This window comes from Oncorhynchus mykiss, chromosome 17 (assembly GCF_013265735.2).
Source record: "Oncorhynchus mykiss isolate Arlee chromosome 17, USDA_OmykA_1.1, whole genome shotgun sequence".
Classification (NCBI taxonomy): domain Eukaryota; kingdom Metazoa; phylum Chordata; class Actinopteri; order Salmoniformes; family Salmonidae; genus Oncorhynchus; species Oncorhynchus mykiss.
The window spans coordinates 84330861-84349348 of NC_048581.1; the positions used below are offsets into that span (position 1 = coordinate 84330861).

The following is an 18488-nucleotide window of genomic DNA, read 5'->3' on the forward strand; positions in this document are numbered from 1 at the left end:
AATAAGAATTTGTTCTTAACTGACTTGCCTAGTTAAATAAAGGTAATAAAAATACAATTAGGTAGGTATCTAATTTACAAATGAAATATATATATATTTTCTTTAGGAATGTAGTGAAATAAAAGTAAAAGTTGTCAAAAATATCAATATTAAAGTAATGTACAGATACCCCAAAAACTACTTAAGTAGTACTTTATAGAGTACTTCAGTAGTACTTTATAGTACTTTTACTGAAGTACTTTACACCACTGCTCCCAGCAATAAGATGCATTCAGGAGACACCCCTCCCTTCAACACCCTTTTATCCATAAACCACATGTGCCCAATTCCAAACCGACAGGGAATATTTGGAATTAGGCCGATATACTAGCCCTGTCACACCTTAACTCCATCCTGTGTGACCAGACAAAGTCATGGTTCCAATCCAACCACTCATTCAGTCCTTTTGGATTGGAACTGGGCCCTAGGCCACAGACAGAGGAGAGGGGGTTTGGAACTGGGCCCTAGGCCACAGACAGAGGAGATGGGGAGGGGGTTTGGAACTGGGCCCTAGGCCACAGAAAGAGGAGGTGAGATGTGACACACACACACTCACTCACTCACCCATCTGTCCCAGAAGCCTCTGCTTCGGACCAAACTCTGAACTGAGATTGGCTCAGGAGAGGCGAGGGCCACAAATAAGCACACTCTTGATTGCTGGAGATGCTGCATGTAGATATGATGTCACAGGATGTTGTGGTGGTGTTGTTGTGTTTGAGTTGTGCTTCTTATCTTGGATGCAGTGAACCCCCGCTGTTCGTTCTCCATCATCATTTGAATGAAACTGCACCGTGTTCCTATATAACTGTTCTTTTGATTTGTGTTGTTATATTGCTTTAGCTGACATGCAGCTTCTCTCTTCCTGTTGTTCTGCGTGTGTGGCTGAGGCTGCTCTGGCAGTCATGACATGCATGCAGCTTCTCTCTTCCTGTTGTTATGCGTGTGTGGCTGAGGCTGCTCTGGCAGTCATGACATGCATGCAGCTTCTCTCTTCCTGTTGTTCTGAGTGTGTGGCTGAGGCTGCTCTGGCAGTCATGACATGCTGTTCACCTGCTTTTAAAGCACCAAGCATGTCACTACATAGAGAGGGAGGGGAAGTGATATGTGACTTGGGGAAGAGGACAAGTGTGTGTGTGTGTGTGTGTGTGTGTGTGTGTGTGTGTGTGTGTGTGTGTATCTGGGGAAGGGGGGGGGGGGGTTTCTAGGGAGACTCATCTGTCCCAGTTTTGTCTTTAATGACTGGTCCCTATTCCCCACACACAAAGGAGGAAGGGATGGAGCAAAAGAGGGAGAGGAGAGGTTCGTTATTTCTGTGGAGTAGAGATGGCTGCTTCCACTGCCAGCCAGGAGATGGATGGTTTTAGGTCAGGCTCTCTAATTGGGCTTCCAAAAAAAGAGAGGGATGGAGAGGAAGGGATGGAGAGAGAGAAGGAGAGGAATGAATGGAGAGAGAGAAGGAGAGGAGGGGATGGAGAGAGAGAAGGAGAGGAAGGGATGGAGAGAGAGAAGGAGAGGAAGGGATGGAGAGAGAGAAGGAGAGGAAGGGATGGAGAGAGAGAAGGAGAGGAAGGGATGGAGAGAGAGAAGGAGAGGAAGGGATGGAGAGAGAGAAGGAGAGGAAGGGATGGAGAGAGAGAAGGAGAGGAAGGAAGTGAGAAGTTACATGTCTTTATCCCCAGCAAGGGGCATGGTAGAGCTGTGCTCTTTAACCTATTGTGTCCTAGTGTGTTGTGTGTGTGTATTGTGTGTGTGTGTATTGTGTTCTAGTGTGTTGTGTGTGTGTATTGTGTTCTAGTGTGTTGTGTGTGTGTGTATTGTGTTCTAGTGTGTTGTGTGTGTATTGTGTTCTAGTGTGTTGTGTGTGTATTGTGTTCTAGTGTGTTGTGTGTGTTCTTGTGTGTGTGTATTGTGTTCTAGTGTGTGTGTATTGTGTTCTTTGTGTGTTTTTAGATGTTTTGTATCTGTGTGGGGTCATTGGTCTGTGTGTGTATTGTGTTCTAGTGTGTTGTGTGTGTGTATTGTGTTCTAGTGTGTTGTGTGTGTTCTTGTGTGTGTGTATTGTGTTCTAGTGTGTGTGTATTGTGTTCTTTGTGTGTTTTTAGATGTTTTGTATCTGTGTGGGGTCATTGGTCTGTGTGTGTATTGTGTTCTAGTGTGTTGTGTGTGTGTATTGTGTTCTAGTGTGTTGTGTGTGTGTATTGTGTGTGTGTATTGTGTTCTAGTGTGTGTGTATTGTGTTCTTTGTGTGTTTTTAGATGTTTTGTATCTGTGTGGGGTCATTGGTCTGTGTGTGTATTGTGTTCTAGTGTGTTGTGTGTGTGTATTGTGTTCTAGTGTGTTGTGTGTGTTCTTGTGTGTGTGTATTGTGTTCTAGTGTGTGTGTATTGTATTCTTTGTGTGTTTTTAGATGTTTTGTATCTGTGTGGGGTCAGTGGTCTGTGTGTTGTGTGTTGTGTGTGTTTAACAGTGTGTCTCCGACAGGGGTGTGATCAGTCCCACGGGGGGTGTGAAGGGAGGGCGGACTGCGCCCCTCCAGTGTTCTGCCGTGGCAGAGGGACACTCTAAACCTGTCCTCTGTGTGGACGCTACAGATGAACTGCTCTTTACGGGATCTAAGGGTACGTCAGCGTTGCCACGACAACACCAACGCTGTCCTCCCAGCTGGGGTCAGGAGTTTCTTCTTATCATGGTAGCTTGCCAGGAAAACCTCTGGACGTACTGTACTTTTTAAAGAGGACATTTGTTGTTCATCATACAGACAAATAATAGATATCAGAGGAGGCTGGTGGAAGGAGCAATAGGAAGAGACAGGCTCATTGTAATGGCTGGATTGGGATTGACAGAATGGAGTCAAACATGTGGTTTCCATGTGTTTGATTTATTCCATACCATTCCATTGACTCCATTCCAGCCATTACGATGAGCCTGTCCTCCTATATCATCTTCCACCAGCCTCCTCTGATATCTATTATTTGTCCTCTGACCCATGTACATATAAAAACAGACATTGAATCACACATTTTTTTTGTTGCCCAATCAATTCATTATCAAGACCTTAATTAGGCTGAAATAAAAACAGGTTAGAAGTTTTAGGTTTGTGTTTTTTTGATCCATCTCGCCTGGTCTCTCCTCATCAGACCAGACGTGTAAGATGTGGAACCTGGTGACGGGACAGGAGATCGTCACGTTGAAAGGCCATCCCAACAATGTGGTGTCAGTCAAATACTGTTCCTCCTCCTGCCTCGTCTTCTCAGTCTCCACCTCATACATCAAGGTCTGGGACATACGAGACTCCGCCAAGTGTGTCCGCACCCTCACGTGAGTGGCTCTCTGTCTCTCTCCACCAATCACAGCTCACCGTACCCACGCTAACCCACCAATCAGTCTGTCTCTGTTATAGCCTAATGGAAATGTTGACTGTTAGGAAGGGAGATTATTCAGACAACTAGACAGGATGATTTAATGGTAACATGATATTATTCAGACAACTAGACAGGATGTTTTAATGGTAACAGGATATTATTCAGACAACTAGACAGGATGTTTTAATGGTAACATGATATTATTCAGACAGCTAGACAGGATGTTTTAATGGTAACATGATATTATTCAGACTAGACAGGATGTTTTAATGGTAACATGATATTATTCAGACAACTAGACAGGATGTTTTAATGGTAACATGATATTATTCAGACTAGACAGGATGTTTTAATGGTAACATGATATTATTCAGACAGCTAGACAGGATGTTTTAATGGTAACATGATATTATTCAGACTAGACAGGATGTTTTAATGGTAACATGATATTATTCAGACTAGACAGGATGTTTTAATGGTAACATGATATTATTCAGACTAGACAGGATGTTTTAATGGTAACATGATATTATTCAGACAGCTAGACAGGATGTTTTAATGGTAACATGATATTATTCAGACAACTAGACAGGATGTTTTAATGGTAACATGATATTATTCAGACAACTAGACAGGATGTTTTAATGGTAACATGATATTATTCAGACAGCTAGACAGGATGTTTTAATGGTAACATGATATTATTCAGACAACTAGACAGGATGTTTTAATGGTAACATGATATTATTCAGACAGCTAGACAGGATGTTTTAATGGTAACATGATATTATTCAGACAGCTAGACAGGATGATTTAATGGTAACATGATATTATTCAGACAACTAGACAGGATGTTTTAATGGTAACATGATATTATTCAGACAGCTAGACAGGATGTTTTAATGGTAACATGATATTATTCAGACTAGACAGGATGTTTTAATGGTAACATGATATTATTCAGACTAGACAGGATGTTTTAATGGTAACATGATATTATTCAGACTAGACAGGATGTTTTAATGGTAACATGATATTATTCAGACAACTAGACAGGATGTTTTAATGGTAACATGATATTATTCAGACAACTAGACAGGATGTTTTAATGGTAACATGATATTATTCAGACTAGACAGGATGTTTTAATGGTAACATGATATTATTCAGACAACTAGACAGGATGATTTAATGGTAACATGATATTATTCAGACTAGACAGGATGTTTTAATGGTAACATGATATTATTCAGACTAGACAGGATGTTTTAATGGTAACATGATATTATTCAGACTAGACAGGATGTTTTAATGGTAACAGGATATTATTCAGACTAGACAGGATGTTTTAATGGTAACATGATATTATTCAGACAACTAGACAGGATGTTTTAATGGTAACAGGATATTATTCAGACAACTAGACAGGATGATTTAATGGTAACAGGATATTATTCAGACAGCTAGACAGGATGATTTAATGGTAACATGATATTATTCAGACTAGACAGGATGTTTTAATGGTAACATGATATTATTCAGACTAGACAGGATGTTTTAATGGTAACAGGATATTATTCAGACAACTAGACAGGATGTTTTAATGGTAACATGATATTATTCAGACTAGACAGGATGTTTTAATGGTAACAGGATATTATTCAGACAACTAGACAGGATGTTTTAATGGTAACATGATATTATTCAGACAGCTAGACAGGATGATTTAATGGTAACATGATATTATTCAGACAACTAGACAGGATGATTTAATGGTAACATGATATTATTCAGACTAGACAGGATGATTTAATGGTAACATGATATTATTCAGACAACTAGACAGGATGTTTTAATGGTAACAGGATATTATTCAGACTAGACAGGATGTTTTAATGGTAACATGATATTATTCAGACAACTAGACAGGATGTTTTAATGGTAACATGATATTATTCAGACAACTAGACAGGATGATTTAATGGTAACATGATATTATTCAGACAACTAGACAGGATGATTTAATGGTAACAGGATATTATTCAGACAACTAGACAGGATGTTTTAATGGTAACATGATATTATTCAGACAACTAGACAGGATGATTTAATGGTAACATGATATTATTCAGACAACTAGACAGGATGTTTTAATGGTAACAGGATATTATTCAGACAACTAGACAGGATGATTTAATGGTAACAGGATATTATTCAGACAACTAGACAGGATGTTTTAATGGTAACATGATATTATTCAGACAACTAGACAGGATGTTTTAATGGTAACATGATATTATTCAGACTAGACAGGATGTTTTAATGGTAACATGATATTATTCAGACTAGACAGGATGTTTTAATGGTAACATGATATTATTCAGACAACTAGACAGGATGTTTTAATGGTAACATGATATTATTCAGACTAGACAGGATGTTTTAATGGTAACATGATATTATTCAGACTAGACAGGATGATTTAATGGTAACATGATATTATTCAGACAGCTAGACAGGATGTTTTAATGGTAACAGGATATTATTCAGACAACTAGACAGGATGTTTTAATGGTAACATGATATTATTCAGACAGCTAGACAGGATGTTTTAATGGTAACATGATATTATTCAGACAGCTAGACAGGATGTTTTAATGGTAACATGATATTATTCAGACAACTAGACAGGATGATTTAATGGTAACATGATATTATTCAGACAGCTAGACAGGATGTTTTAATGGTAACATGATATTATTCAGACAGCTAGACAGGATGTTTTAATGGTAACATGATATTATTCAGACAACTAGACAGGATGATTTAATGGTAACATGATATTATTCAGACAACTAGACAGGATGTTTTAATGGTAACAGGATATTATTCAGACAACTAGACAGGATGTTTTAATGGTAACATGATATTATTCAGACAGCTAGACAGGATGTTTTAATGGTAACAGGATATTATTCAGACTAGACAGGATGTTTTAATGGTAACATGATATTATTCAGACAGCTAGACAGGATGTTTTAATGGTAACATGATATTATTCAGACTAGACAGGATGATTTAATGGTAACATGATATTATTCAGACAACTAGACAGGATGTTTTAATGGTAACATGATATTATTCAGACAACTAGACAGGATGTTTTAATGGTAACATGATATTATTCAGACAGCTAGACAGGATGTTTTAATGGTAACAGGATATTATTCAGACAACTAGACAGGATGTTTTAATGGTAACATGATATTATTCAGACAGCTAGACAGGATGTTTTAATGGTAACATGATATTATTCAGACAGCTAGACAGGATGTTTTAATGGTAACATGATATTATTCAGACTAGACAGGATGTTTTAATGGTAACATGATATTATTCAGACTAGACAGGATGTTTTAATGGTAACAGGATATTATTCAGACAGCTAGACAGGATGTTTTAATGGTAACATGATATTATTCAGACAACTAGACAGGATGTTTTAATGGTAACATGATATTATTCAGACTAGACAGGATGTTTTAATGGTAACAGGATATTATTCAGACAGCTAGACAGGATGTTTTAATGGTAACATGATATTATTCAGACTAGACAGGATGTTTTAATGGTAACATGATATTATTCAGACTAGACAGGATGTTTTAATGGTAACAGGATATTATTCAGACAACTAGACAGGATGTTTTAATGGTAACATGATATTATTCAGACTAGACAGGATGTTTTAATGGTAACATGATATTATTCAGACTAGACAGGATGTTTTAATGGTAACAGGATATTATTCAGACAGCTAGACAGGATGATTTAATGGTAACAGGATATTATTCAGACAGCTAGACAGGATGTTTTAATGGTAACATGATATTATTCAGACTAGACAGGATGTTTTAATGGTAACATGATATTATTCAGACAACTAGACAGGATGATTTAATGGTAACAGGATATTATTCAGACAACTAGGCAGGATGTTTTAATGGTAACATGATATTATTCAGACAACTAGACAGGATGTTTTAATGGTAACATGATATTATTCAGACTAGACAGGATGTTTTAATGGTAACATGATATTATTCAGACAGCTAGACAGGATGTTTTAATGGTAACAGGATATTATTCAGACAACTAGACAGGATGTTTTAATGGTAACATGATATTATTCAGACAACTAGACAGGATGTTTTAATGGTAACATGATATTATTCAGACTAGACAGGATGTTTTAATGGTAACATGATATTATTCAGACAGCTAGACAGGATGTTTTAATGGTAACATGATATTATTCAGACAACTAGACAGGATGTTTTAATGGTAACAGGATATTATTCAGACAACTAGACAGGATGTTTTAATGGTAACATGATATTATTCAGACAACTAGACAGGATGTTTTAATGGTAACAGGATATTATTATTCAGACTAGACAGGATGTTTTAATGGTAACATGATATTATTCAGACTAGACAGGATGTTTTAATGGTAACATGATATTATTCAGACAACTAGACAGGATGTTTTAATGGTAACATGATATACCAAAGCAACACACAACAAAGTCAATAATGAGCTTGATCTTGATCTCAATGCCCCCCACCCCCACCCCTCTCTCTCTCCAGGTCTTCAGGCCAGGTGATATCGGGGGATGCGTGTGCTGGCACCACCACCCGTACCATCACGGTGGCACAGGGTGAATACCAGATGAATCAGATCGCCCTCAACCCCTCTGGCTCTGTCCTCTATGCTGCCGCTGGCAACACCGTACGCACCTGGGACCTCACCAGGTAACACACACACATACAGACAACACACACATACACACATTCAGACACACACACACACATACAGACAACACACACATACAACACCGTACGCACCTGGGACCTCACCAGGTAACACACACACATACAGACACACACACACACACACATTCAGACACACACACACACATACAGACAGGCAACACCGTACGCACCTGGGACCTCACCAGGTAACACACACACATACAGACACACACACATACAGACACACACACATATAGACACACACACACACATACAGACAGACAACACCGTACGCACCTGGGACCTCACCAGGTAACACACACACATACAGACACACACACACACACACACATACAGACACACACACACACATACAGACAGACACACACACACATACAGACAGACAACACCGTACGCACCTGGGACCTCACCAGGTAACACACACACATACAGACATACAGACACACACACATACAGACATACAGACACACACACATACAGACAGATACATACACAGACACACACACATACAGACACACACACATACAGACACACACACATACAGACACACACACACACACACATACAGGCACACACACACACACACACACACACACACACACACATACAGACACACCCACATACAGACACACACACACACATACAGGCACACACACACATACAGACACACCCACATACAGACACACACACACACACACATACAGACACATACAGACACACACACAAAAAGACACACACACACATACAGACACACACATACACACACACAGATGAATGCACACACATATACAGACACACACACACATACAGGCACACACACACATACAGACACACACATACAGACACATACTTGCATTCTCTTGTTCTCTCTGTCTTTCTGTCTGCCTCTCTCTCTCTCTCTCTCTCTCTCTCTCTGTCTACCTCTCTCTCTCTCTGTCTCTGTCTACCTCTCTCTCTCTCTGTCTCTCTGTCTACCTATCGTTCTCTCTGTCTCTCTCTCAGAATTAGGTGTAATAATGTCTCTCTCTCAGAATTAGGTGTAATAATGTCTCTCTCTGACCATGTCCCCCCCCCCCCCACTAGGATGACGGCGTTAGGCAAGCTGACAGGTCACATAGGTTCAGTGATGTGTCTGACTGTAGGTCAGTCTGTACAGGGCAGAGACCAGGTGGTCACCGGCTCCAAGGACCACTACGTCAAGGTATTACATACTGGGACAGAATCATGTTGATGTCGCACAGCGTTTACAATGTACTTCCCATTCTCATATTGTACCTTAGATAAAAATGTCTGTTCCATCAATCAAGAAACTAGTGTTGAGCAAGAGTGATTCCATCTGTCAGAATACAGTAATGTACAGTATATACCCCCATTAGTGACAATTTCTCTGCTAGTTGTTTGCTCATGTTTTCTGACTGCTGTCCATCTCTCTTCTTGGTAGGTGTTTGATGTGGCAGAGGGCATGCTGGGTAATGTAGGCCCATCCCATAACTTTGAGCCTCCTCACTACGACGGGATCGAGTGTCTGGCCATCCAGGGAGACGTGCTGTTCAGCGCGTCACGAGACAACGGCATCAAGAAGTGGGATCTGGAGCAACAAGAACTCACACAGGTAGAGAGAGAGAGAGAGAGAGAGAGAGAGAGAGGTAGACAGAGAGAGAGAGAGAGAGAGAGAGAGAGACAGAGGGAGAGAGAGAGAGAGGTAGACAGAGAGAGAGACAGAGAGAGAGCGAGAGAGACAGAGAGAGGGAGAGAGAGAGAGAGAGAGAGAGAGAGAGAGAGACAGAGAGAGAGAGAGAGAGAGAGGGAGAGAGAGAGAGAGGTAGACACAGAGAGAGAGAGAGAGAGAGAGGGAGAGAGAGAGAGGTAGACAGAGAGGGAGAGAGAGAGGGAGAGAGAGAGACAGAGAGAGAGAGAGGGAGAGAGAGAGACAGAGAGAGAGAGAGAGAGGCCAAGAGAGAGGCAGAGAGAGAGAGAGAGGTAGAGAGAGAGAGAGGTAGAGAGAGAGAGAGGTAGACAGAGAGAGGCCAAGAGAGAGGCCAAGAGAGAGGCAGAGAGAGAGAGAGAGAGAGAGAATCTTTAATGTCTAATAATCTTAGTCCTGTCTAATACACATAGTAAACTCCTGTAGAAATTATATCTTTACTCACATTAGATTGTCTATGGGTAGAAGGTTGTGGACAGAAACCCAGTCATCATATCATACTTCTGTGTCTGGGTGTTTCAGTGATGTCAGTGAGTCACAGGTTTGTTGTTGTTGTCAGATTAGTATCATAGCATGTTGAATGGTGTCCCGTGTGGCTCAGTTGGTACAGCATGGCGCCTGCAATGCCAGTGTGGTGGGTTTGATTCCCACAGGAGACCAGTATGGGAAAAAGTACAAACATGGATCCACTCCTTGCTCTAAGTTGCTCTGGATAAGAGTGAATGTCATATCATATCCAGGCGGTTTATGTATCAAGTCAACGACCAGTTGGATAATTCTATTATCTTCCTAACAGATTATTGTAACGTCTGTGTGTTTCCATTTTCCGGATAAAAGTCCTGTGAATGGTCTAAGGCAATGCATCGCAGTGTTTGAGGCGTCACTACAGACCCGGGTTCGATCCCAGGCTTTGTCACAGTCGGCCGTGATCGTGAGGCGGCGCACTATTGGACCAGTGTCTTCCGGGTTAGGGGAGGGTTTGGCCAGCCCGGATTTCCTTTTCCCATCATGCTCTAGCGACTCCTTGTGGCGGGCCGGGTGCCTGCAAGCAGACTTCGGTCACCAGATGGATGGTGTTTCCTCCGACATATTGGTGTGGCGGGCTTCCGGGTTAAGTGAGCAGTGCAGCTTGGCAGGGTCGTGTTTCGGAGCTCTTGATTTTTGCCTCTCCCGTGTCCATAGGGGAGTTGCAGCGATGGGACAAGACTGTAACTACCAATTGGATATCACGTAGAAAAAAAAAATCCACTGAATGAAAACTCTCTCCTCTCCTCTCCTCTCCTCTCCTCTCATTTCCTCTCCTCTCCTCTCCTCGCCTCTCCTCAGCAAATCCCCAATGCTTGTGTATGTCTTTTTGTTTGCAAAACCTTTATGAATTGTGTTTTTCATCCTTTCCCCCAATACAAGTACACTAAACAGAAGCTTCTCCTTCCTCTCTCCTGTCTGTCCTCAGCAAATCCCTAATGCCCATAAGGACTGGGTGTGTGCACTGGCCTATGTTCCAGGTCGGCCCATGCTGCTGAGTGCATGTCGGGGGGGCATGGTGAAGGTGTGGAACGTTGACAACTTCACCCCCATAGGAGAGGTCAGGGGCCACGAGAGCCCTATCAACGCCATCTGCACCAACTCACGACACATCTTCACCGCTTCCAGGTAACACATTAGTATTACAATAAACAGTCTGTTGATGTTGTTGATGATGTTGTTGATGATGTTGTTGATGATGTTGTTGATGATGATGATGTTGTTGATGATGCTGTTGATGATGTTGTTGATGATGTTGTTGTTGATGATGTTGTTGATGATGTTGTTGTAGCCAGACTTTCCCCTGAGATTATTTCCCACTACTTCCAGGCATCACATTACTACATATGATATAATCATAGGATGGGGATTGTACTTGGATTGTCTTGGATTGTACTTGGATTGTACTTGGATTGTCTTGGATTGTCTTGGATTGTACTTGGGTTGTACTTGGATAGTACTTGGATTGTCTTGGATTGTCTTGGATTGTACTTGGATTGTACTTGGATTGTACTTGGATTGTCTTGGATTGTACTTGGATTGTACTTGGATTGTCTTGGATTGTTCTTGGATTGTCTTGGTTGTACTTGGATTGTACTTGGATTGTCTTGGATTGTACTTGGATTGTCTTGAATTGTACTTGGATTGTTTTGGATCGTACTTGGATTGTCTTGGATTGTACTTGGATTGTCTTGGATTGTACTTGGATTGTCTTGGATTGTACTTGGATTGTACTTGGATAGTACTTGGATTGTCTTGGATTGTACTTGGATTGTACTTGGATTGTCTTGGATTGTACTTGGATTGTACTTGGATTGTCTTGGATTGTTCTTGGATTGTCTTGGTTGTACTTGGATTGTACTTGGATTGTCTTGGATTGTTCTTGGATTGTCTTGAATTGTACTTGGATTGACTTGGATCGTACTTGGATTGTCTTGGATTGTCTTGGATTGTACTTGGATTGTCTAGGATTGTACTCGGATTGTACTTGGATTGTCTCGGATTGCACTTGGATTGTGGAATTTTTGGAATCACTCATCCCCAGACAGTTACTGACCAGGCTTCGTAGAACTTAGCTGATGCCTGCAACCAGTCCTCTCATCAGCATGTTCAGTATGTTTGTCTGAGTGGCCTGTACTGTATGGAAGACTACTGAGAACTGAGATGGCAACATACTGCTGCTGTATTTCAGTCAGAGGGTGTGCATGGGCCAGCTTCATACTGTACCCAAAACAGTCTCTGTCCTCCCTGTACCCCAACAGCCTCTGTCCTCCCTGTACCCCAACAGCCTCTGTCCTCCCTGTACCCCAACAGCCTCTGTCCTCCCTGTACCCCAAACAGACTCTGTCCTCCCTGTACCCCAAACAGCCTCTGTCCTCCCTGTACCCAACAGCCTCTGTACTCCCTGTACCCCAAACAGCCTCTGTCCTCCCTGTACCCCCAAACATACTCTGTCCTCCCTGTACCCCAAACAGCCTCTGTCCTCCCTGTACCCCAAACAGCCTCTGTCCTCCCTGTACTTACATCTAACACCTTTCAAGCTTACCACTCTCACCAAACCAACTGACTGAGTACTCCTTTACTGAACTCAGCTTCATCTTGTACTAACCTGCTTTAACCTGTCCTCTCTTCCCTCTCCTCCATCCTTCTCTTCTCCTCTCTTTCCCCTTCTTGATTTTGTTTCTCTTCTCATTTATTTTCTTTTTTCTTTTCTCTTCCCTTCTTCTCTTCTTCCCTTCCTCGCCTCTCCTTCTCCTCCCCCTTCTACTACCTCAGTGACTGCAGGGTGAAGTTATGGAGCTATGTCCCGGGTTTGACCCCCTGTCTACCTCGACGGGTTCTGGCCATCAAGGGTCGCGCTACCAGCCTCCCGTGAGCCTTCACTCCAGCTCACAACCTCGCCTCTGTTCTCCTCTGGTACTTCCATTCATTTCTTAATCTCTCTAGAGCCCTGTCTCGCGTCGTTGCCTCTGTTCTCCTCTGGAACTCATTAAGTCCCTTGTTTTTCTCACTATTTTTCTCTCCCTGTCTTCATTTGGCTAATGCTCTTGCAATCTCTTCTCTGCTCTCCTCTGGTATACTCCTTTTATCCATTTCTTTCTCTTCTTCTTGCTGTGTTGCCCTCTCAAGACATTTCTTTACATCTTCACAACACACTCTCCCAACTTCTCCTCTTCCCCTGTTACCCCTTTTGGTCTTCAAATGAAGATCCTAATAGGTAGAGACACTACAGGACTGTACGTATTCTCACTGTGAATTCATCTGAGAATAGAATAACCCCACTCCTATCTTTGGCCATGTCAGCTGGATGTGCCTCTACCTCCTCTGTTAATTGGGTCCTACCTACCAAGACACACACACACGCACACACAGTACGCACACACACGTGCACACACCCACCACTGCAACACACCCCAGTGAGCCCAGCTAGAAGCCTGATGTTGGAGGGGTTGGGGAGGGAGGGAGTGTATTACAGGGCATTAAAGCCTTAAATACGGTATTGCTCGGGAGGTTGTGAATGGAGAGGGGGGGGGGGGATTCAGAGTAAATTGGCAGCTCAGCTGGGAGTTTCTTATCAGGGATAGGAGAACTGCAGAGAAAGGAAGTTGTTTCACTTCTTATCTTCCTAATACAATTATAGTGTTTTAAAAACTTAACTTAGAGCTATGTTGATCGGGGTGGGGGGGATAGGAGAGTACGTATGTTGATCAGGGTGGGGGGATACAGGGAGGAGGGATAGGAGAGTAGTGTATGTTGATCAGGGTGGGGGGGGATACAGGGAGGAGGGATAGGAGAGTAGTGTATGTTGATCAGGGTGGGGGGGGATACAGGGAGGGGGGATAGGAGAGTAGTGTATGTTGATCTGGGGATACAGGGAGGGGGGATAGGAGAGTAGTGTATGTTGATCGGGGGATACAGGGAGGGAGGATAGGAGAGTAGTGTATGTTGATCGGGGTGGGGGGGATACAGGGAGGGAGGATAGGAGAGTAGTGTATGTTGATCGGGGGATACAGGGAGGGGGGATAGGAGAGTAGTGTATGTTGATTGGGGGATACAGGGAGGGGGGATAGGAGAGTAGTGTATGTTGATCGGGATGGGGGGTGGATACAGGGAGGGGGGATAGGAGAGTAGTGTATGTTGATCGGGGGATACAGGGAGGGGGGATAGGAGAGGACGTATGTTGATCGGGATGGGGGGTGGATACAGGGAGGGAGGATAGGAGAGTAGTGTATGTTGATCAGGGTGGGGGGGGGATACAGGGAGGGGGGATAGGAGAGTAGTGTATGTTGATCGGGGTGGGGGGGATACAGGGAGGGGGGATAGGAGAGTAGTGTATGTTGATCGGGGTGGGGGGGATACAGGGTGGGAGGATACATGGAGGGAGGATAGGAGAGTACGTATGTTGTTCGGGGTGGGGGGGAAACAGGGAGGGAGGATAGGAGAGTAGTGTATGTTGATCGGGGGATACAGGGAGGGGGGATAGGAGAGTAGTGTATGTTGATCGGGTGGGGGGGGATACAGGGAGGGGGGATAGGAGAGTAGTGTATGTTGATCGGGGTGGGGGGGATACAGGGAGGGGGGATAGGAGAGTAGTGTATGTTGATCGGGGTGGGGGGGATACAGGGTGGGAGGATACTTGGAGGGAGGATAGGAGAGTACACACACACTCATCAAGAGAACGTCCCTTGTCATCCCTACTGTCTCTGATCTGGTGGACTCACTAAACACACATGCTTCATTTGTAAATTATGTTGGAGTGTTGGAGTGTGCCCCTGGCTAGTGTATTTTAGCAGTTTAGCAAGTGTATTTTAGCAGTTGACTTTTGATACTTACAGTTGATGTCGGAAGTTTACATACACCTTAGCCAAATACATTTAAACTCAGTTTTTCACAATTCCTGACATTTAATCCTAGTAAAAATTCCCTGTCTTAGATCAGTTAGGATCACCACTTTATTTTAAGAATGTGAAATGTCAGAGTAATAGTAGAGAGAATGATTTATTTAAGATTTTATTTATTTCATCACATTCCCAATGGGTCAGAAGTTCACATACAATCAATTAGTATTTTGTAGCATTGCCTATAAATTGTTTAACTTGGGTCAAACGTTTCGGGTAGTCTTCCACGAGCTTCCCATAATAAATTGGGTGAATTTTGGCCCATTCTTCCTGACAGAGCTGGTGTAACTGAGTCAGGTTTGTAGGCCTCCTTGCTCGCCCACAAATGTTCTATAGGATTGAGGTCAGGGCTTTGTGATGGCCACCCCAATACCTTGACTTTGTTGTCCTTAAGCCGTTTTGCCACAACTTTGGAAGTATGCTTGGGGTCATTGTCCATTTGGAAGACCCATTTGCGACCAAGCTTTAACTGATGTCTTGAGATGTTGCTTCAATATATCCACATAATCTTTCTCCTTATGATGCCATCTATTTTGTAAAGTGCACCAGTTCCTCCTGCAGCAAAGCACCCCAACAACATGGTACTGCCACCCCCGTGCTTCACGGTTGGGATGGTATTCTTCGACCTCCCCCTTTTTCCTCCAAACATAACGATGGTCATTATGGCCAAACAGTTCTATTTTTGATTCATCAGACATTTCTACAAAAAGTACGACCTTTGTCCCCATGTGCAGGTGCAAACCGTAGTCTGGCTTTTTTATGGCGGTTTTCCTTCCTTCCTTCCTGAGCAGCCTTTCAGGTTATGTCGATATAGGACTCGTTTTACTATGGACATAGATACCTTTGTACCTTTTTCCTCCAGCATCTTCACAAGGTCCTTTGCTGTTGTTCTGGGATTGATTTGCACTTTTTGCACCAAAGTACGTTCATCTCTAGGAGACAGAACGCGTCTCCTTCCTGAGCGATATGACGGCTGCGTGGTCCCATGGTGTTTATACTTGCATACTATTGTTTGTACAGATGAATGTGGTACCTTCAGGCATTTGGAAATTACTCCCAAGGATGAACCAGGTCTTGACTGATTTATTTTGATTTTCCCATGATGTCAAGCAAAGAGACACTGAGTTTGAAGGTAGGCCTTGAAATATGTCCACAGGTACACCTCCAATTGACTCAGATGATGTCAAATAGCCTATCAGAAGCTTCTATGCCATGACATAATTTTCTGGAATTTTCAAAGTCAAATCAAATCAAATGTATTTATATAGCCCTTCGTAGATCAGCTGATATCTCAAAGTGCTGTACAGAAACCCAGCCTAAAACCCCAAACAGCAAGCAATGCAGGTGTAGAAGCACGGTGGCTAGGAAAAACTCCCTAGAAAGGCCAAAACCTAGGAAGAAACCTAGAGAGGAACCAGGCTATGTGGGGTGGCCAGTCCTCTTCTGGCTGTGCCGGGTGGAGATTATAGCAGAACATGGCCAAGATGTTCAAATGTTCATAGATGACCAGCATGGTCGAATAATAATAAGGCAGAACAGTTGAAACTGGAGCAGGTGGACTGGGGACAGCAAGGAGTCATCATGTCAGGTAGTCCTGAGGCATGGTCCTAGGGCTCAGGTCCTCCGAGAGAGAGAAAGAAAGAGAGAATTAGAGAGAGCACACTTAAATTCACACAGGACACCAAATAGGACAGGAGAAGTACTCCAGATATAACAAACTGACCCTAGCCCCCCGACACATAAACTACTGCAGCATAAATACTGGAGGCTGGGACAGGAGGGGTCAGGAGACACTGTGGCCCCATCCGAGGACACCCCCGGACAGGGCCAAACAGGAAGCCTTTAAACAAAGCTGTTTAAAGGCACAGTCAACTTAGTGTATGTAAACTTCTGACCCACTGGAATTGTGATACAGTGAATTATAAGTGAAATAATCTGTCTGTAAACAAAAGTAGACGTCCTAACCAAATTGCCAAAACTATAGTTTGCTAAAAAGAAATGTGTGGAGTGGTTGAAGAAGGAGTTTTAATGACTCTAAACTAAGTGTATGTAAACTTCTGACTTCAACTGTAAGTATATTTTAAACCAAATACTTTTAGACTTTTACTCAAGCAGTACGTTACTGGGTGATGTTCACTTTTACTTGAGTCGTTTTCTATTAAGGTATCTATACTTTTACTATACTTTTACTTTGACAATTGGGTACTTTTTCCACCACTGTTTGAGAGAGGGGACAGAAAGAGTGATGAGTGTTGTGATGCTTGCTCTATCTGAGGGGAGGTTGTATGGCACAGAGGAGAAGGATGTTTGATGTCTATTTTGGACCTGATTCCTTTGTGCTCCCTAGAAGGTGGAGGACTAGGCAGGATCATCTGTGTGTGTCTCCTTCTATGAACTGTAGGTTTTGATGTCTTGTCCCTCTGGTGCTGTGTGGGAGTCACAATGGAACTGTTTGAAGATGCTGCCAATTGAATCACTCTTTTCTTCTCTGTGTCTCCTCTCTCTCCACTCGCTCTTGCACCCATATGTCTCTCCCTCTCTCTCTCTCTCTCTCTTGGTCTCCTGCTGCTCTCCTCCCTTTGTTTCTCCCTCTGTCTCTTGCTCTCTCTCCTCTCTCTCTCTCTCTCTCTTGCTTTCCTTTCCTCTGTCTCGCCCTCCCTCTTGCTCTCCTCCCTCTCTCTCTTGCTTTCCTTTCCTCTGTCTCTCCCTCTTGCTCTCCTCTCTCTCTCTCTCTCTCTCTCTCTCTCTCTCTCTCTCTCTCGCTTGCTATCCTTTCCTCGGTCTCTCCCTCCCTCTTTCTCTCCTCCCTCTGTCTCTCTCTCTCTTGCTTTCCTTTCCTCTGTCTCTCCTTCCCTCTTGCTCTCCTCCCTCTCTCTCTCTCTGTCTCTCTCTCCTTTCCTCTGTCTCTCCTCCCCTCTTGCTCTCCTCCCTCTCTCTCTCTCTCTCTCTCTCTCTTGCTTTCCTTCCCTCTGTCTCTCCCTCTCTCTTTTGGTCTCCTCCCTCTGTCTCTCCCTCTCTCTTTTGGTCTCCTCCCTCTGTCTCTCCCTCTCTCTCTTGGTCTCCTTATGTCTCTCCCCCTCTCTCTTGGTCTCCTTATGTCTCTCCCTCTCTCTTGGTCTCCTT

At 42.9% G+C, this 18488-nt stretch overlaps 1 protein-coding gene across 2 annotated transcripts in view; it reads left to right on the forward strand.

Moving 5' to 3' along the window:
* LOC110493278 (kinesin-like protein KIF21B) overlaps positions 1-18488 on the forward strand; it is a 142987-nt gene that overhangs the window by 121354 nt on the left and 3145 nt on the right. Inside the window, exons 28-34 of one of the 2 annotated variants that reach the window (XM_036950810.1) lie at positions 2521-2657; positions 3177-3357; positions 8052-8216; positions 9321-9438; positions 9679-9849; positions 11396-11595; positions 13243-13383. In XM_036950810.1, coding sequence (XP_036806705.1) covers positions 2521-2657; positions 3177-3357; positions 8052-8216; positions 9321-9438; positions 9679-9849; positions 11396-11595; positions 13243-13342 — 1072 coding nt within the window. In that variant the 3' untranslated portion in view covers positions 13343-13383. The remainder of the gene's footprint in view (positions 1-2520; positions 2658-3176; positions 3358-8051; positions 8217-9320; positions 9439-9678; positions 9850-11395; positions 11596-13242; positions 13384-18488) is intronic. The other variant, XM_036950809.1, reaches the window with a different exon arrangement.